This window comes from Aulonocara sp. 'chitande type north' Nkhata Bay, linkage group LG10, assembly GCF_057382095.1.
Source record: "Aulonocara sp. 'chitande type north' Nkhata Bay isolate Kocher_YH1m ecotype deep benthic linkage group LG10, A_spYH_male_GT1.1, whole genome shotgun sequence".
NCBI classification, from domain to species: Eukaryota; Metazoa; Chordata; class Actinopteri; order Cichliformes; family Cichlidae; genus Aulonocara; species Aulonocara sp. 'chitande type north' Nkhata Bay.
This window is the reverse complement of record NC_141353.1, coordinates 8,804,837-8,818,125: the sequence shown is the minus strand read 5'-3', so window position 1 is coordinate 8,818,125 and position 13,289 is coordinate 8,804,837. Positions and strand designations below refer to the sequence as shown.

The 13,289-nt window shown below is 42.2% G+C and overlaps 1 protein-coding gene and 1 long non-coding RNA gene across 3 annotated transcripts; one reads left to right on the top strand and one right to left on the bottom strand.

Annotated features, from left to right (window-relative positions):
• Positions 1 to 574: 574 nt before the first annotated feature.
• Positions 575 to 2,980, bottom strand: LOC147320161 (GTPase IMAP family member 1-like). The gene is made up of 2 exons (XM_086308079.1): positions 2,158 to 2,980; positions 575 to 2,084 (listed from the first exon to the last, which is right to left on the bottom strand). The coding sequence occupies exons 1-2, from the start codon at positions 2,717 to 2,719 to the stop codon at positions 1,366 to 1,368; spliced, it is 1,281 nt and encodes a 426-aa protein (XP_086164205.1). The 5' UTR covers positions 2,720 to 2,980; the 3' UTR covers positions 575 to 1,365.
• Positions 2,981 to 10,073: 7,093 nt separating this feature from the next.
• LOC147320160 (uncharacterized) lies at positions 10,074 to 13,289 on the top strand. 2 transcript variants are annotated; one of them, XR_015131238.1, is made up of 7 exons: positions 10,074 to 10,205; positions 10,289 to 10,564; positions 10,704 to 10,733; positions 10,876 to 10,897; positions 10,988 to 11,084; positions 11,405 to 11,467; positions 13,082 to 13,289. It is a non-coding gene; the product is annotated as an uncharacterized LOC147320160 (long non-coding RNA). The 2 variants fall into 2 exon arrangements; XR_015131239.1 differs by lacking the exon at positions 10,074 to 10,205 and having other exon boundaries at positions 10,212 to 10,564.

Sequence of the window (13,289 nt, the reverse complement as noted above, 5' to 3'; positions counted from 1 at the left end):
ACATTACTATTAATATTAATATTAATTAACGTTAATTAATATTAATATTAATATTAATTAACATTAACATTAATATTAATTAACATTAATATTAATTAATGTTAATTAATAAGTCCCTTGCTACAGCCTGCGTCCGATCATGCTTTAAACAAGCTGTAGTTCAGCGTCTTCTTAAAAAAACTAAACCTGGACCCAGCTGTTCTGTCCAACTACAGGCCTTTCTCAAAGCTTCCTTTTCTGTCTAAAGTTTTGGAGAAAGTCTTACAGTTGCAGGCCCACCTTGATATGAACATCTCTGAAAAATGTTAATCTGTCTTTAAAACACTACATAGCACCGAGACGGCACTTTTAAGGGTTTTTAATGATATTCTTTTAACTCTGGCAGCCCTGCTGCCCTTTTATTGTTGGACCTGTCAGCAGATTTTGACACGGTCGACCGTGACATCCTGTTATCACATGCTGGCCTAAAAGGATCTGCCCTGCGCTGTTGTAGAAATCACCGTAAAAAATAAACTGTAAATGTAGAACACAAAACTATTTTGGCAACCATAAATTTCACAGTAAATAATTATTTTATTTTTTTCAGTAAATGACTATGAATTTAAAAATAAATTGTAAAATTGTTTATGGGTAATTCAAGTGAAAACAACAGTTTTAACACTTTGTTAAATATAGAGAGACTGTATAAAATAATACAGTATCATAGTAAAAAGTTGAATATTACAGTGAAATACAGTGATAATGTAGAATATATAACGGTTTGTTGAGAAATGTAAAACATGAAGCGCCTTAAGGTGACTTTTGTTGTGATTTGGTGCTATATAAATAAAATTGAATTGAATTAAAATTCAGTGAACTTTGGTTTTTGCAGAATTACATTGAAATAAAACAAATATAATTTAAACCTGTTAAAATACAATTCAAATGAGCTTGATTACCATCTCCTATTGACAAAGCACAGAAGAGCTGCAGCTCTTTTTATTCAAAAGTTCATATTTGCAGTAAATTATTGGCAGCTGTTGCAGCCAGAATGTCATCTAAAAGATTAAGCTGCAACACATGAGGCAATAAACATAACGGGCATAGTTTGCTAGAAACATGAACAAAAACCAGCAGAGACAATGATTCAATTAAACCGTTAATATTAAATAATCTAATTAATGACTAAAGAGGCACTGATCTAATGAATATCAGACTTAATCCAACCAAAAACTAATAAGTACATAATAAAGAGTCAAACGTGATGTTTATTATTAATACTGGAAACAGAGACCAGCGATCACCGCCGGCAGCACAGACGAGTTCACGTGAAGGAGTTCCTGATCAAAGCCGACAGACACGACCCAAAGATTTCATCTGTCACCGTTAAATCCAGTGGAAATGACGCCTCACAAAGAGCGCGCTCAGACACAGGAGGCGCCAGCACACGCTCAGCAGAGAGGGAGGAGTCCTCGCGGCGAGCGCATGCTCGACAACGTTGTTCGAACAGGAAGTGTCCCGGCTCCAGTGGTGTCCATCGTTCTCTCTGATGATGTTGTCTACGAGGCGGAGAAAGCGCTCCACCTGCGCCCGCTCTCCTGAGCGAGTGTTGTCCAGCACGCAGTGTCGCCCCCGGCAGCAGGACACCAGGTCTGACACGTGGCGGCTCAACCTGATCGCGTCCTGCAGAGGGCGTTCTCCCAGAGCGTCTCCGTGAGTGAACAGCACAGCTGCGTGTCGGGATGCCGCGCCCTCCAACAGCTCGGTCAGGAGGGTGAGCACCCGTGAGTTTGTGGCTGAAAGCTGGCCGATTTTCACCACCACCGCCACCACATGAGGTCCCGGATCGGCGAGCCGGGCGGCGCTCTCGATGTCGCGGAGCAGCTGCTCCCGGGTCAGACCTTCACCCGAGAGTCCCGCCGAGTCCACCACGAAGACCCGCCCCCCCTCTGCTTCGCTGCACATGTGTCCTCTCCCGCCTCCGTGGAAGTCGCAGTCCACCTCGAAGTGGCGGCGGCCCAGCACGGAGTTCCCAGCAGAACTCTTCCCGCCTCCAGGAGGACCGATAAGAAGGATCCTCCTGACCTCTGACCCCACACACTCAGCTGCAGGACACAGACACAAACATGTGACCATCTTCAGTGTACAGTCTGTGTGAGCGTGCAGTTCCTGTCTTACCTGGTGGGCAGTGAAGAAGCCCCGCCTTCAGCAGCAGCTCTCGGACTTGCTCTCTTCCTGCGTCCTCGTTGTTGAACAGGTGAACCCTCCCGGAGAACCTCGCCACCACACCAGGGAGCGGACTCTGCCGGTCCTGGTAGATGAAGTCGTGCAGCGACGTGTTCTTCAGGGCATCTCCACCCGTGAAGAGCAGGTAACAGCGGCTGAAGCCCCGCCCTCCCACCGCTGCGAGCCCCGCCTCCACGCCACGTTCCTGCTCGGCAGTGAATCGGTCCGTTTTAACCACCAGCAGGAACAGGTGAGAGCCGGGGGACTCAAGCACGTGCCGACAGCACCTCCCGACGGGCTCCTCTCGTCCCAGTATTCCCGGAGTGTCGATGACGCGGATCACCTTCCCGAACACTCGCCCCGCCTCCTCTCTGATCTCGCTCTCTCCCGCCTTGAAGGACGTCTTTGACTCAAACGCCGCTCGGCCTAAAATCGTGTTTCCTGAAGCGCTTTTACCCACGCCACAGTTTCCCAGGAGGACCACAGTCAGGTCTGGACCTGGATCAGGATCCATGTGTGAGCACGAGCCCAGGTGAGTCCAAACTGAGCGCGTGCAGGAGCCTCCAGCAGCAGAGCGATGGATTCAGGAACATGAGTGTGAACACACACCTGCTTCAGTCTGACAGGAAGCTCCTCACACACCTGAACAGGTGTGCCTGCAGTGCTGAGTGTATGTGTAACACTGTGACACACACACTCAGCAGGACGCGGAGACCTGACGAAGTTACTGAGGAGTGCTCTTTACTTTCGTCTCTTCAGGAAACACGACGACGCCTTCAAAATAAAAGCACGGGGACACGCCACGTGCCGTGTGCGTCACGTGTAGCAGATCATCGACGTGTTTTTATCAGTAATAATGATGGTTCACGTTATTAGTGCTGAAAGGAAATGTAAACGACAGCTGTCCGGGTGCAGCCTTCAGACTGGAGCTCTTATTGTGAAGGACGTGAGTGGAAGTTGTGTTAAACTGTTTCCGTTAGCAGAGGCTTGTTCCAACACCAGTGGCGGTCCTAGCCTGTTTGGTGTCCTGGGCGAACATTCCCTCTGGCGCATAAAACTTTATGTTTTATGTGTGTGTGTGTGTGTGTGTGTGTGTGTGTGTGTAATATAATGGCGTTGTGTGATGTTTAATCTCTTCACCGTGGCAGCCCGGAGACACGCTGCAGGCCGGTGCTGTGCCTCTTAGGGCTGGGACAACGCGTCGACGTAACCGATTACGTTGACGCAAAAAATACGTCGATGTAAAAAAATCTGCGTCGATGCGTCGTCACTTTCAAAAAAAGACATGGCGGCAGCGAGTAGCGGAATCATGAATGAGGCAGTTGCAGTCAACTTAAATCACTCCACCCGAACACGCAGTTCTACAGTATGGGGACATTTTAACAGAAAAGGAAGTGATTCAGTCGTTTGCCGGCTTTGTGAGGTGGAAATGGCCTATCATAAAAGCACGACGGCTATGCACCAGCACCTCAAACAACTGCATCCAGGAGCAGCTTCTGCAAAGGACAAACCACCGTAAGTTTTCAACTTTTTTACTAACGCTAGTTTTTACCCGTTAATTCATCCAGACCGCCCTCCCCCACGTAGACGTACACTCACTCATAGACACAGATAAAGACCCAACCTCCGTAAATGCAAAACTCATTTAAGCTGCTGAGCAGTAACATATAGCAGCTGCTGTTTAGTTGTTGTTGTTTTTTTGGTTTGTGGCCCATGCTGGCGAAATGAGTCTGAATGCACGCAGGCTGATTATCAGAATCGGCGAAAGACAAAAATGTGAGACAGCGAATTGGCCGCAGGAGAAATGTTAACAAGGATAATGCACCACCTGCTAAACGTCGCCGTCGTGGACACTATTACAACATTGTTAAAGTGCTTGCAAAAGCAAAATGACAATGAACTCTTGATTTGTCAAATTTAATGTGTTTCATCCTATTTGAACGCTGTTTTTATACATAATGCTTCTCCAGCTTGATCTTATAGATCAAAGTTATGCCATCTAATGACTAGAAAGCAGTGCACCAGTAAAGGTGCCATCAGCTATGGCTGTTTAAACGTTATCTTTTCCAGCCATCATGATTACTGCATATCATATGTTCAACATTGGGGATTATTATTAACCTCTTACTGTTATGCTATGAAAGCACATGGCATAACAGTATGTGTGTATCTATCTATCTATCTCAACCAGATCCTTATCAAATTATTTTGATATTATGCTTTCCATATAATTATTTTGTAATTATTCGAATTCATCTGTGTGCTGTGTGTGATTTATGATTTCAGGAATAAACAGAAAAGTCTGGAGGACTACTGTTAGAGAAGAAGTACACCATGCACCCCCCAGGAGGTGGCTGTACTTACTGAGAGCGTCTTAGCTATGATTTTAAAAGACAAGAGACCACTTGCTGTGGGTGAGGGATTCAAAGAAATGCTGACCACTTTCCAACCAGGTTACACTCTGCCGTCTAGGCGTCATTTTACAAGCATGATGGAGAGAAAGTATGAAACTTCAGTGGAGAAACTAAGGAATGAACTAAAAAAGCCACATCCAAAATCTCCCTTACCACTGATGCTTGGACAAGTCTGGTCACAGAGTCCTACTTAGGGGTAACTTGTCATTTCATTATTTGTTCAAAGACGCCATTGCTGCTGTTTGTATATTATTAATTTTTTGCTATGATTTCCTTTGTTATATTTGTTTTGCAAAACATTTAATTTTTTGTTAAAAACAGAAGATTGTAGTACAATGTTATTGTGGATTTTGTTTTGTGAATGAAGAGCACTTTTTGGCAGAAAGCAAAGTGAATGTTACATTTTGTTTGTTTAAAGACACCACTGTTGCTATTTATTTGAAATGTTTTGTTAACTTTTCCTTAATTTTATATATGTTTGCACATTTCATTTCTTGTTAAATGCTATCTCTATTGTATTGATTGTACGACCTCTATAACTTTATTTTGCAATTTTTTTTTTTTTTATTAAAAGGTCTTCAAATGAATAAATTTGTGTTTTTCATTTATATACATAAATTAGTAAATGTGAAATTGCTATACAAGTCAAATAATGGGGAAAAAAAATCGTTAATCGAATTGAATCGAAATCGAATCAGATTGAAAAATTAATCGCTAGATTCATCGATTAGGAAAATAATCGTTTTGCCCAGCCCTAGTGCCTCTCGTTCTGCTGGGAACACTTTCTAGGTTTGCGTTCAGGGAGTAATGTGGTTGCCATGTTACCCGATGACATGGTTGTCATGGTTATCGTATGGCCCACCACATCCCAGAATTCATAGCATGGCCCAGCCAATTCCAGTTTCCAACAATGGCAGCAGCTACTTAGTTTTAATATGACTCTTATTATTCTTTCTGGGTCACAAAATAAACTTTTAGCATATTTTCAAGCAAGAATGTAGCTGTGCAAACTTCAAATATCTGCTCGGATTATCAAGACATCGCATATTTGCAAAAATGCTTCAACGTTTTCAGAGACGTCTGTTACCCACCAGCTCGATAGCGAGCCGTGGTTCAAGGCTCACTAGGACCGACGAGAACAGCGAACTCCCGGCAAATCGTTTTCAAACCCTGTTTTACAATCTTTCATTACTGCGGTTAAACATCATATATAACCCAGATAGCCAGGAGACATTTAACTGATGTTGATTTTACATCTGATCCATCAGAATCGTAAGGATTGAAATGTCAATGCAAAATCAATGTTGAAACAACATTAAAATACTGATGAAACCTGACATTGAAATAACATTGATTCACTGTTGTTCTGTTATCGTTGATCTGTTGATCTATTTATAGTTGACAATGTGACAACAATCACATTGAAAACCATTGATTTATGGTTGAGCGGGAAATTAAAGCTGCTACCACATGCACTATTCCATAGCACCCCTCTCACAGTGGTACATCCCATCAGGCAGCAGGATATTCCATTTAAGCTCAGCAGAGTTGACCGGACGTTTTGTCAGAACACCGGAGACACAGTAGTATGGGCTCAAATTGTGGTCATAAATATTTTGTACTTGTAAATCAGAATTTGTATGTGTAAAAAAGATTTGTGTATGTGTTGCCCCCCTGGTGTGACAGGTGCCCGGGAGGGGTGCGATCCTAGATCCCGCAGCTGTGTATTGAAATAAAGAGGCACAGATCATGAACTTGTTTACGATTCAACTGCAGAATTTATTCTGCTCATCAACAGGGGAACAAATCATTAATCGCCTCTCATACGAACCAGCAATTCTTTGTTCTTTCTTCAGCTGTCAGCGCATTGTCAAAAGTACAGGAATAACCTTGGCGAGTATACATTAACCACCATAAATATAGATAACATTGGCTCGCAGTGACCAGGTTGCCTCAGCCTTTGTTCCGGTTACACATACATATCACTGCATCAAGAAATACAATGTACTGTAACTCACAGCCCGTGAATAGCAAACAACCATTGATATACAGCACATGAGCAGCTATGGAAGCATTAATTACAGCCTTTGCATCCTGTCTTACTTGAACAAGACATATAGAGAACACACAACTGAGAACGTGCCTTAGCATCGCTACGGTACTTGAAGCTCACTTCCCCCGCTAGTGAGTCCATTAGCCTAGCACGATCACGTTCACATCACGATCTCATTCAAAACACAATACTTCAACATAGGGTTGCCAACTCCCTGAAAAATAAATGAGGGACACCTCGTGGCCAGGGCCAGGCGACCCAGTTGTCTTCACCCTTCCCAGTGTGGTGAATTTTCTAGCTCTTTTTTTGTGTGTGAAATTATTTTTTTTAACTATTTGACTTGAAGTTGATTTAAGCAGATGCATATTCTTTGTGATATGACCATATGGGAAACAAATGATCATTTAGCCATTTATTTTTAGCTCAAAATGACAACATTAACACATAAAACAGGTCTCTTTCTTAAACAGAAGCCTGTCATGCTTAACTTTTGAGAATATAAGTAAATCTTTCTTTAAAAGAACTCTGTCCTGCTTAACTTAAAATTATATAAATTAATAGAAAGCAATAGAACAAAAACATTCTTGTAACTGTGCACATATAGTGCATTTAGTACAGTTGGCTTCAGCTGAGGTATTATTTCAGCTTTTCTAATGCTAATCAGCTGCTCCTGTTTGTAAAGCCGCTTGTTCCCATGGTTACGCATCTTAACTCATCATCATTATTAAAATATGTATTACTTTTATGTATTAGTGATCTATTTGTTGTAATCATCTATCCTTGTAGTTGTTTATTACACAAAATAAGTTATATTATCACACTTCTGGCCACATAGCGCTGATATTCACTGCACATGCCCATAGTAACTTTTCCAGCCAGGTGTTTTCCTTTTCCCATTCCTCCCTGTACTTTTGCAGCCTTTTTTTCTTTCTCTGAGGGGAACAAACATTGCTGCTCTAATGCTGGGCTCACACTGTGCGATTTTTGGCCCATTTTGAGACGATTTTTGAGTCGTGCGACTGATTTGGTGATCGGACCGCTTTTGGCGTGCATCGTGTAGTATACGTGGGGTAACACCTCACGACCAGCTCCCGATCATCAATCGTTTGTGACGTGTCACCACAGCCGCTCACACTGCTCACGCGCAAACACGTAACCGTTGGTGAAAAAGACGGAGCAGCACAGCTGTGCAGCGTGTGATCTGGACACAAGCGATGGAGGCACAACTTGTAGAACTTTGGCTCATCCGAGCCTTTTCGATGTGGCCTCACAAAATCATCACGACCACAGCAACCGTGAAAATAGTTGGATTTACATGCTGCTCAATCACAGCTGCCCGATCATGTTTTTCATCAGCAATTTAGCAAAGTTGATGTTGGTGTGTGTCTGTGTGAGTGAAAGACAGAGAGAGCGACAGAGTTTCTGTTATAACCTTCATGTTATGGAGGCACAGTGTGAGCACTCAGGTCGCATCAGAGCATCGGGCCGTATAGTGTGAGAGTACATCGTGACCTACCAACTTCTAACCCCTGCGAGTCAATCGTGCAGTTTGAGCAGGAGCTGAATAACGTGACTGAAAAAATCACACAGTGTCTGCCCAGCTTTAGGTGTACTGTCATCCGAGACTTGCACCGCAGTGTCGGCGTTTGTTTCCTGTTGGCCATGCTTCTTGTTGTGGTCATCTGTTGTCTTCCGGTATTTTCTCCGTAAGCGACCTTTCCTCGACCAATGAGATGAGCGGTAATCTGAATTGTCATAAGTGTGCTGTCAGCTCATTGGTCACAAAGCAGGAGAGGGGCTGGGAATTATTTTTTCCAACAAAGCGTTAATTCCATTAACATTTATAGACTACTTTTGATTCTCACTGTATTACGGGACAAAGTGCGTCCCTTATTAGCTCAATACGGGACGTGTGCTTTTGTTTCGAAATACGGGACGTTTTTTAAGGGACGGTTGGCAACCCTACTTCAACAGTACTTAACTTATAACGGTATACTTTCATTCACGAGTTCACAACAGTCTTATTGCTTCTACTGTGTTACATATTGGTCATTTTGAGGACTAGTAACCCAGCTGTGTATTGAAATAAAGAGGCACAGATCATGAACTTGTTTACGTTTCAACTGCAGGATTTATTCTGCAGATTTGCCTCCCAGAGGGGTTTACGCTCCTCCTGGCCGCTATGCGCCACCTAGTGGTATTTTGTAAGTAATGCCATGGAAGATGTAAAGTGTAATTAGAAAATACTGAATCAACACTGAACGATATAACAAAGACCAAAATATAACTGGGGTGTTCCCTTTTTTCCTTGTATGAAGACATAAACTGAACTAACATCCCCATAAGTCTTTTTATCTCTTAACTTTTTAACTATTAGTGTAATCCAGATTTACCAGCCACACATTTCAACTTAAACACAGATGTTAACCTTTTACATGTGGACTTAGCCAAAAAATACGTGTGAAACTCTGCACTCAAGTTTCAAGTTACAAGTACGAATTTTGACCCTGTTTTTCTTCCTTTCATCTGATTGGTCAATGTCATGTCAATCATAAATGTAACTATCCAATCAGAGAACAGATGGGTTTGGCTGTCGGAGGGGCGCTTTTTTGAACTGCAGGTCCTTGAAGGGTGATACAGTTTGAAGCTGGAGGATCTCTATATAAATATCCGATAGCAGCTAGGTCTCCTAACTTTCAGCAGCTGTTGAAAGGATAAAGTTTTAGTATATCAGTGGTTAGAAATACCATTATTACTTTAGGATTATTTTAACACAAAGTCAGGGCTGACCCGGGACCATGGCTGTGAGTCACAGTGCGCAGCATAAAGGTCCTTTCACATCAGACGCAGGATGTGCTGCTAATGCTAACTGCTAACTAAAAGCCAAGGATCCAGAATTTGTTGCAGGCTGCTGAGCTCTGTGGGTTTTTGCAGCAGCTCTACCTGCACTAGATGCACCTGCTCCTTGTCGTTTCTATCTCTGACTTTATGTCCTCTACAAGAGTTTGTTTTTTTTGCTGGTTCCTCAAATGTTCAATAAAAACATGTATGCTAATTCACAACGAAGAAAGCTCTGTAACTATCCCTGTCATGGTCTGGGTGAGTGGCTGTAAAATTCCATTGAAGGTCTGGACCTCCCTGGTATCCACCCATGGGCAGGGCCTACAGCCTCTCTCACCTGAAGCTGATTGAGGCAATCAGGTTGGAGCTCTAAGCTGCTTGCTGACACTGCGTCCTCACCTATTCGTCAACTACCCTATGTTGGTAACCAGGCCTCACGCTTCATGTCTGTGAATCTCAAGTGCTCTACTAACCTTGTAATCTCGTGTTCTAGTTACTCCTGGAAATTCCATCACACTGAACCACTTGTCTTGGAAATCTGGTTAACCCGCCTGCTTTCAGAATCATCTCCTTGCCTCACCTGCCCTTACACCACCTCGGGACCTTCACCGCTCAGGACAGCTGCCACACACCACCAAACCCACCTGGACCGCACCACCTCTCCTTCAACGCTTCCATCTCCCACCTGCACAGTAAAACGAAGATTTTCATAGCTTCCACCCTCTCCAGAGCCCTTCATTGGCTACCGGTCTAACACTGCTGTCCTCTCTTCCAGTACTTACCTAATCACCAGCCAGCTGCCGTTGCTTTCTTGGACCTGTCCCCTGCTTATCCCACTCCCCTGGCCAAGACCCTCATGCCCCATGTATCAAGCCTTAAATCCAATCCATGTCATTTTTTTGGAGTTAGTTAATAAACCTTTGTTAAACCCTTTACTCTGCCTCCGCCTTGGGTTTTCTGCACGTGGGTTTGAATTTTGGTGCTCGACCTCCGGCCGTTTTGTAACAATCCCCGTTAGTGAAGACTGTCATTTCCCCAATACCAAAAAATGGTAAAAATTCTTACTTGAAACTTGAGTGCAGAGTTTCACACGTATTTTTAAGTCCACACACAAATATTTTTTTACACACGCACAAATTTTCCTCTTTTTAATTGACGTTGTTTGTTTTTTGTTTATTTTCTCATTTCAGATCAGTGAAGTACAATCCAACCATAAACAAGTAAGGCACTCGTGTCTTCAAATTATTGTTTTTAACCCTTTTTGTGTGATGTTGTAAATTTTACTGTAACTTAAAGCAAAGTAAGCAAAAAACACAATGCAGTTCAATACTAATGTTTTGTTTTGGACCAAATTTTCCCCAGGCCCCACGTGTGAAAGCACCAGGTAATAATGGTGTGTGTGTGTGTGTGTGAGTGTGAGTGAACAGGAACCTTTGTAGACGAGTCGTAATTTTTTAAACCTTTTTCTAAACAGGCTCCACCGCTCTGCAGTCTGCCCCCAACATGATGCCCCATCTGGCTCCTTTCGCCAACCTACACAGCTATGCGACCTCCCCAGCAAATAGTCTGCGGTCAGTGCCTTCTCTAACGACGGTATGCTTTGAGACAATGAGCTGCATCACAATTTCATTGTAATCTTAACTTCAAAACACTAATTTATGCTGCTGAATATCATCATATTTTGCTTGTTTAGATTTCTGAGGTAAGTTCTAAAATGTTGTACATTTATATGTAAAAGGCTAAGTTGTAAACAGTTTTAACAGATTGAACTACTTAAACCTGAATGCAAAATGTGAAGCCATAACTTATGGATATAGTTGTTTTTCTCATCACAATGCTTATCCAGTTTATCACAAGCCAGTATTCTTTGTGTTATTGTTCTTTTCAACAGATGTAGCCTTCCAACAACTTCTAATCATGGTGACAGAGCTGATCAGAGAAGTCGGGGACCTCGGTGAGGAGTTCAGAGCCTTCTGTTAATCCTGCAGCACTGACCCTGTTCATGCTGATCTGCCCTTGCATGTTAGGCAGGCCTCTTCTCTCTCTGAATTTAAAAGTCTTCTTAAAACATATTTATTCGCTGAAGCCTTTGGCATTGATTAGAGGGGTTGACTCAATTTGTTTTAACATGTTTCAATTTATTGTATCTATTTATTTTATTGTATCTCATTTTAATTTTCTTTACGTATGCTATTAACATGTACAGCACTTTGTGAAACTCTGGTTTTATGTTAAAGTGCTTTAGAAATAAAGTTGGTATGGTATGGTATGCTGGGGTGTTGTCTCTGGATTAGCCTTTGCACAACATAGATGAGATGAAGTGCAATGACCGGAGGCAAATGAAGCAATGGTCAGTTCTTTAGGCAAGGCAAGGCAAGGCAAGTTTATTTGTATAGCACAATTCAACAACAAGGTGATTCAAAGTGCTTTACAGAGACATTAGAAACAAGAACAAATAAAAAGCATGATTTAAAATTGATTAAAACAAGCAAATAAACTAACTAACTAATTAACAAACAAACAAACAAACAAACAAACAAAACAGTATATAAAATCAAAACAGATAAAATCAGTAGTTAAATGTAAGTTTTGAAATTTAAGCTTAAAGTGTGGATTTGGTGCTTTATTCAAATGCAGCTGAGAACAGGTGAGTCTTCAACCTGGATTTAAATAAACTGAGTGTTTCAGCTGATCTGAGGCTTTCTGGGAGTTTGTTCCAGATATAAGGAGCATAAAAGCTGAATGCAGCTTCTCCGTGTCTGGTTCTGACTCTGGGAACTGATAAAAGACCGGATCCAGATGACCTGAGGGATCTGGAAGGTTCATACTGGGTCAGGAGGTCATTGATGTATTTTGGTCCTAAACCATTCAGAGCTTTATAGACCAGCATCAGGACTTTAAAGTCTATCCTCTGACGGACAGGCAGCCAGTGTAAAGACCTCAGAGCTGGACTGATGTGGTCCACTTTTTTGGTCTTAGTGAGGACTCGAGCAGCAGAGTTCTGAATGAGCTGTAGTTGTCTGACTGATTTTTTAGGTAGACCTGTAAAGATGCTGTTACAGTAATCAAGCCTACTAAAGATGAATGCATGGACTAGTTTTTCCAGGTCCTGTTGAGACATCAGATCTTTTATCCTTGATATATTCTTGAGGTGATAGTAAGCTGACTTTGTTATTGTCTTAATGTGTTTTTCTTTAAAGGTTATAGGACTGTTGTAGCCCTGAACTTTAGAAATTGTCAAATTCAGTTAAACTGCTTAAAAATGGCCTTCTCCTGTATGTTCTGCTTGAATGTACAACAGCAGGCTATTGTTGGAAGATCCAAGAAATAGAAATACATTTCACTGCCAGCAGTTTGGTTTATTCATTATTAGAAAATTAGGCTTTGAGCTTTTCAGCTAATGGCTCTTTGAGAATCAAAGTGAGGCAGCAGTTTGCTGATTTCTGCCTTGTGACTTTCATATTAATCTCATAATTTCTCCCTGCTGAAGTCAGTTGACAAGAGGTTATTCATATTTAAGCTCTAATTTGGCCTTTTGTTTTCTTCCTTTTGTTTGTTTGTGTCCTAGATGGCCTGACTCAGCAGGTGGGGGTAAACGCTGTTTCTGAGTTTGCCTTTGCCCAGGCTGTGCAGAAATGTCTCCGCTACGCTCCAGATCACATGGGTGGTGCAGGATGCCCGATATCCAGCTCGATCCCCGAGTAAACAAAAAAAAAAGTGACCTGTAACCAATACAAGTAACAAATAAACTTTTTAAAAATATAATAAATCACTTT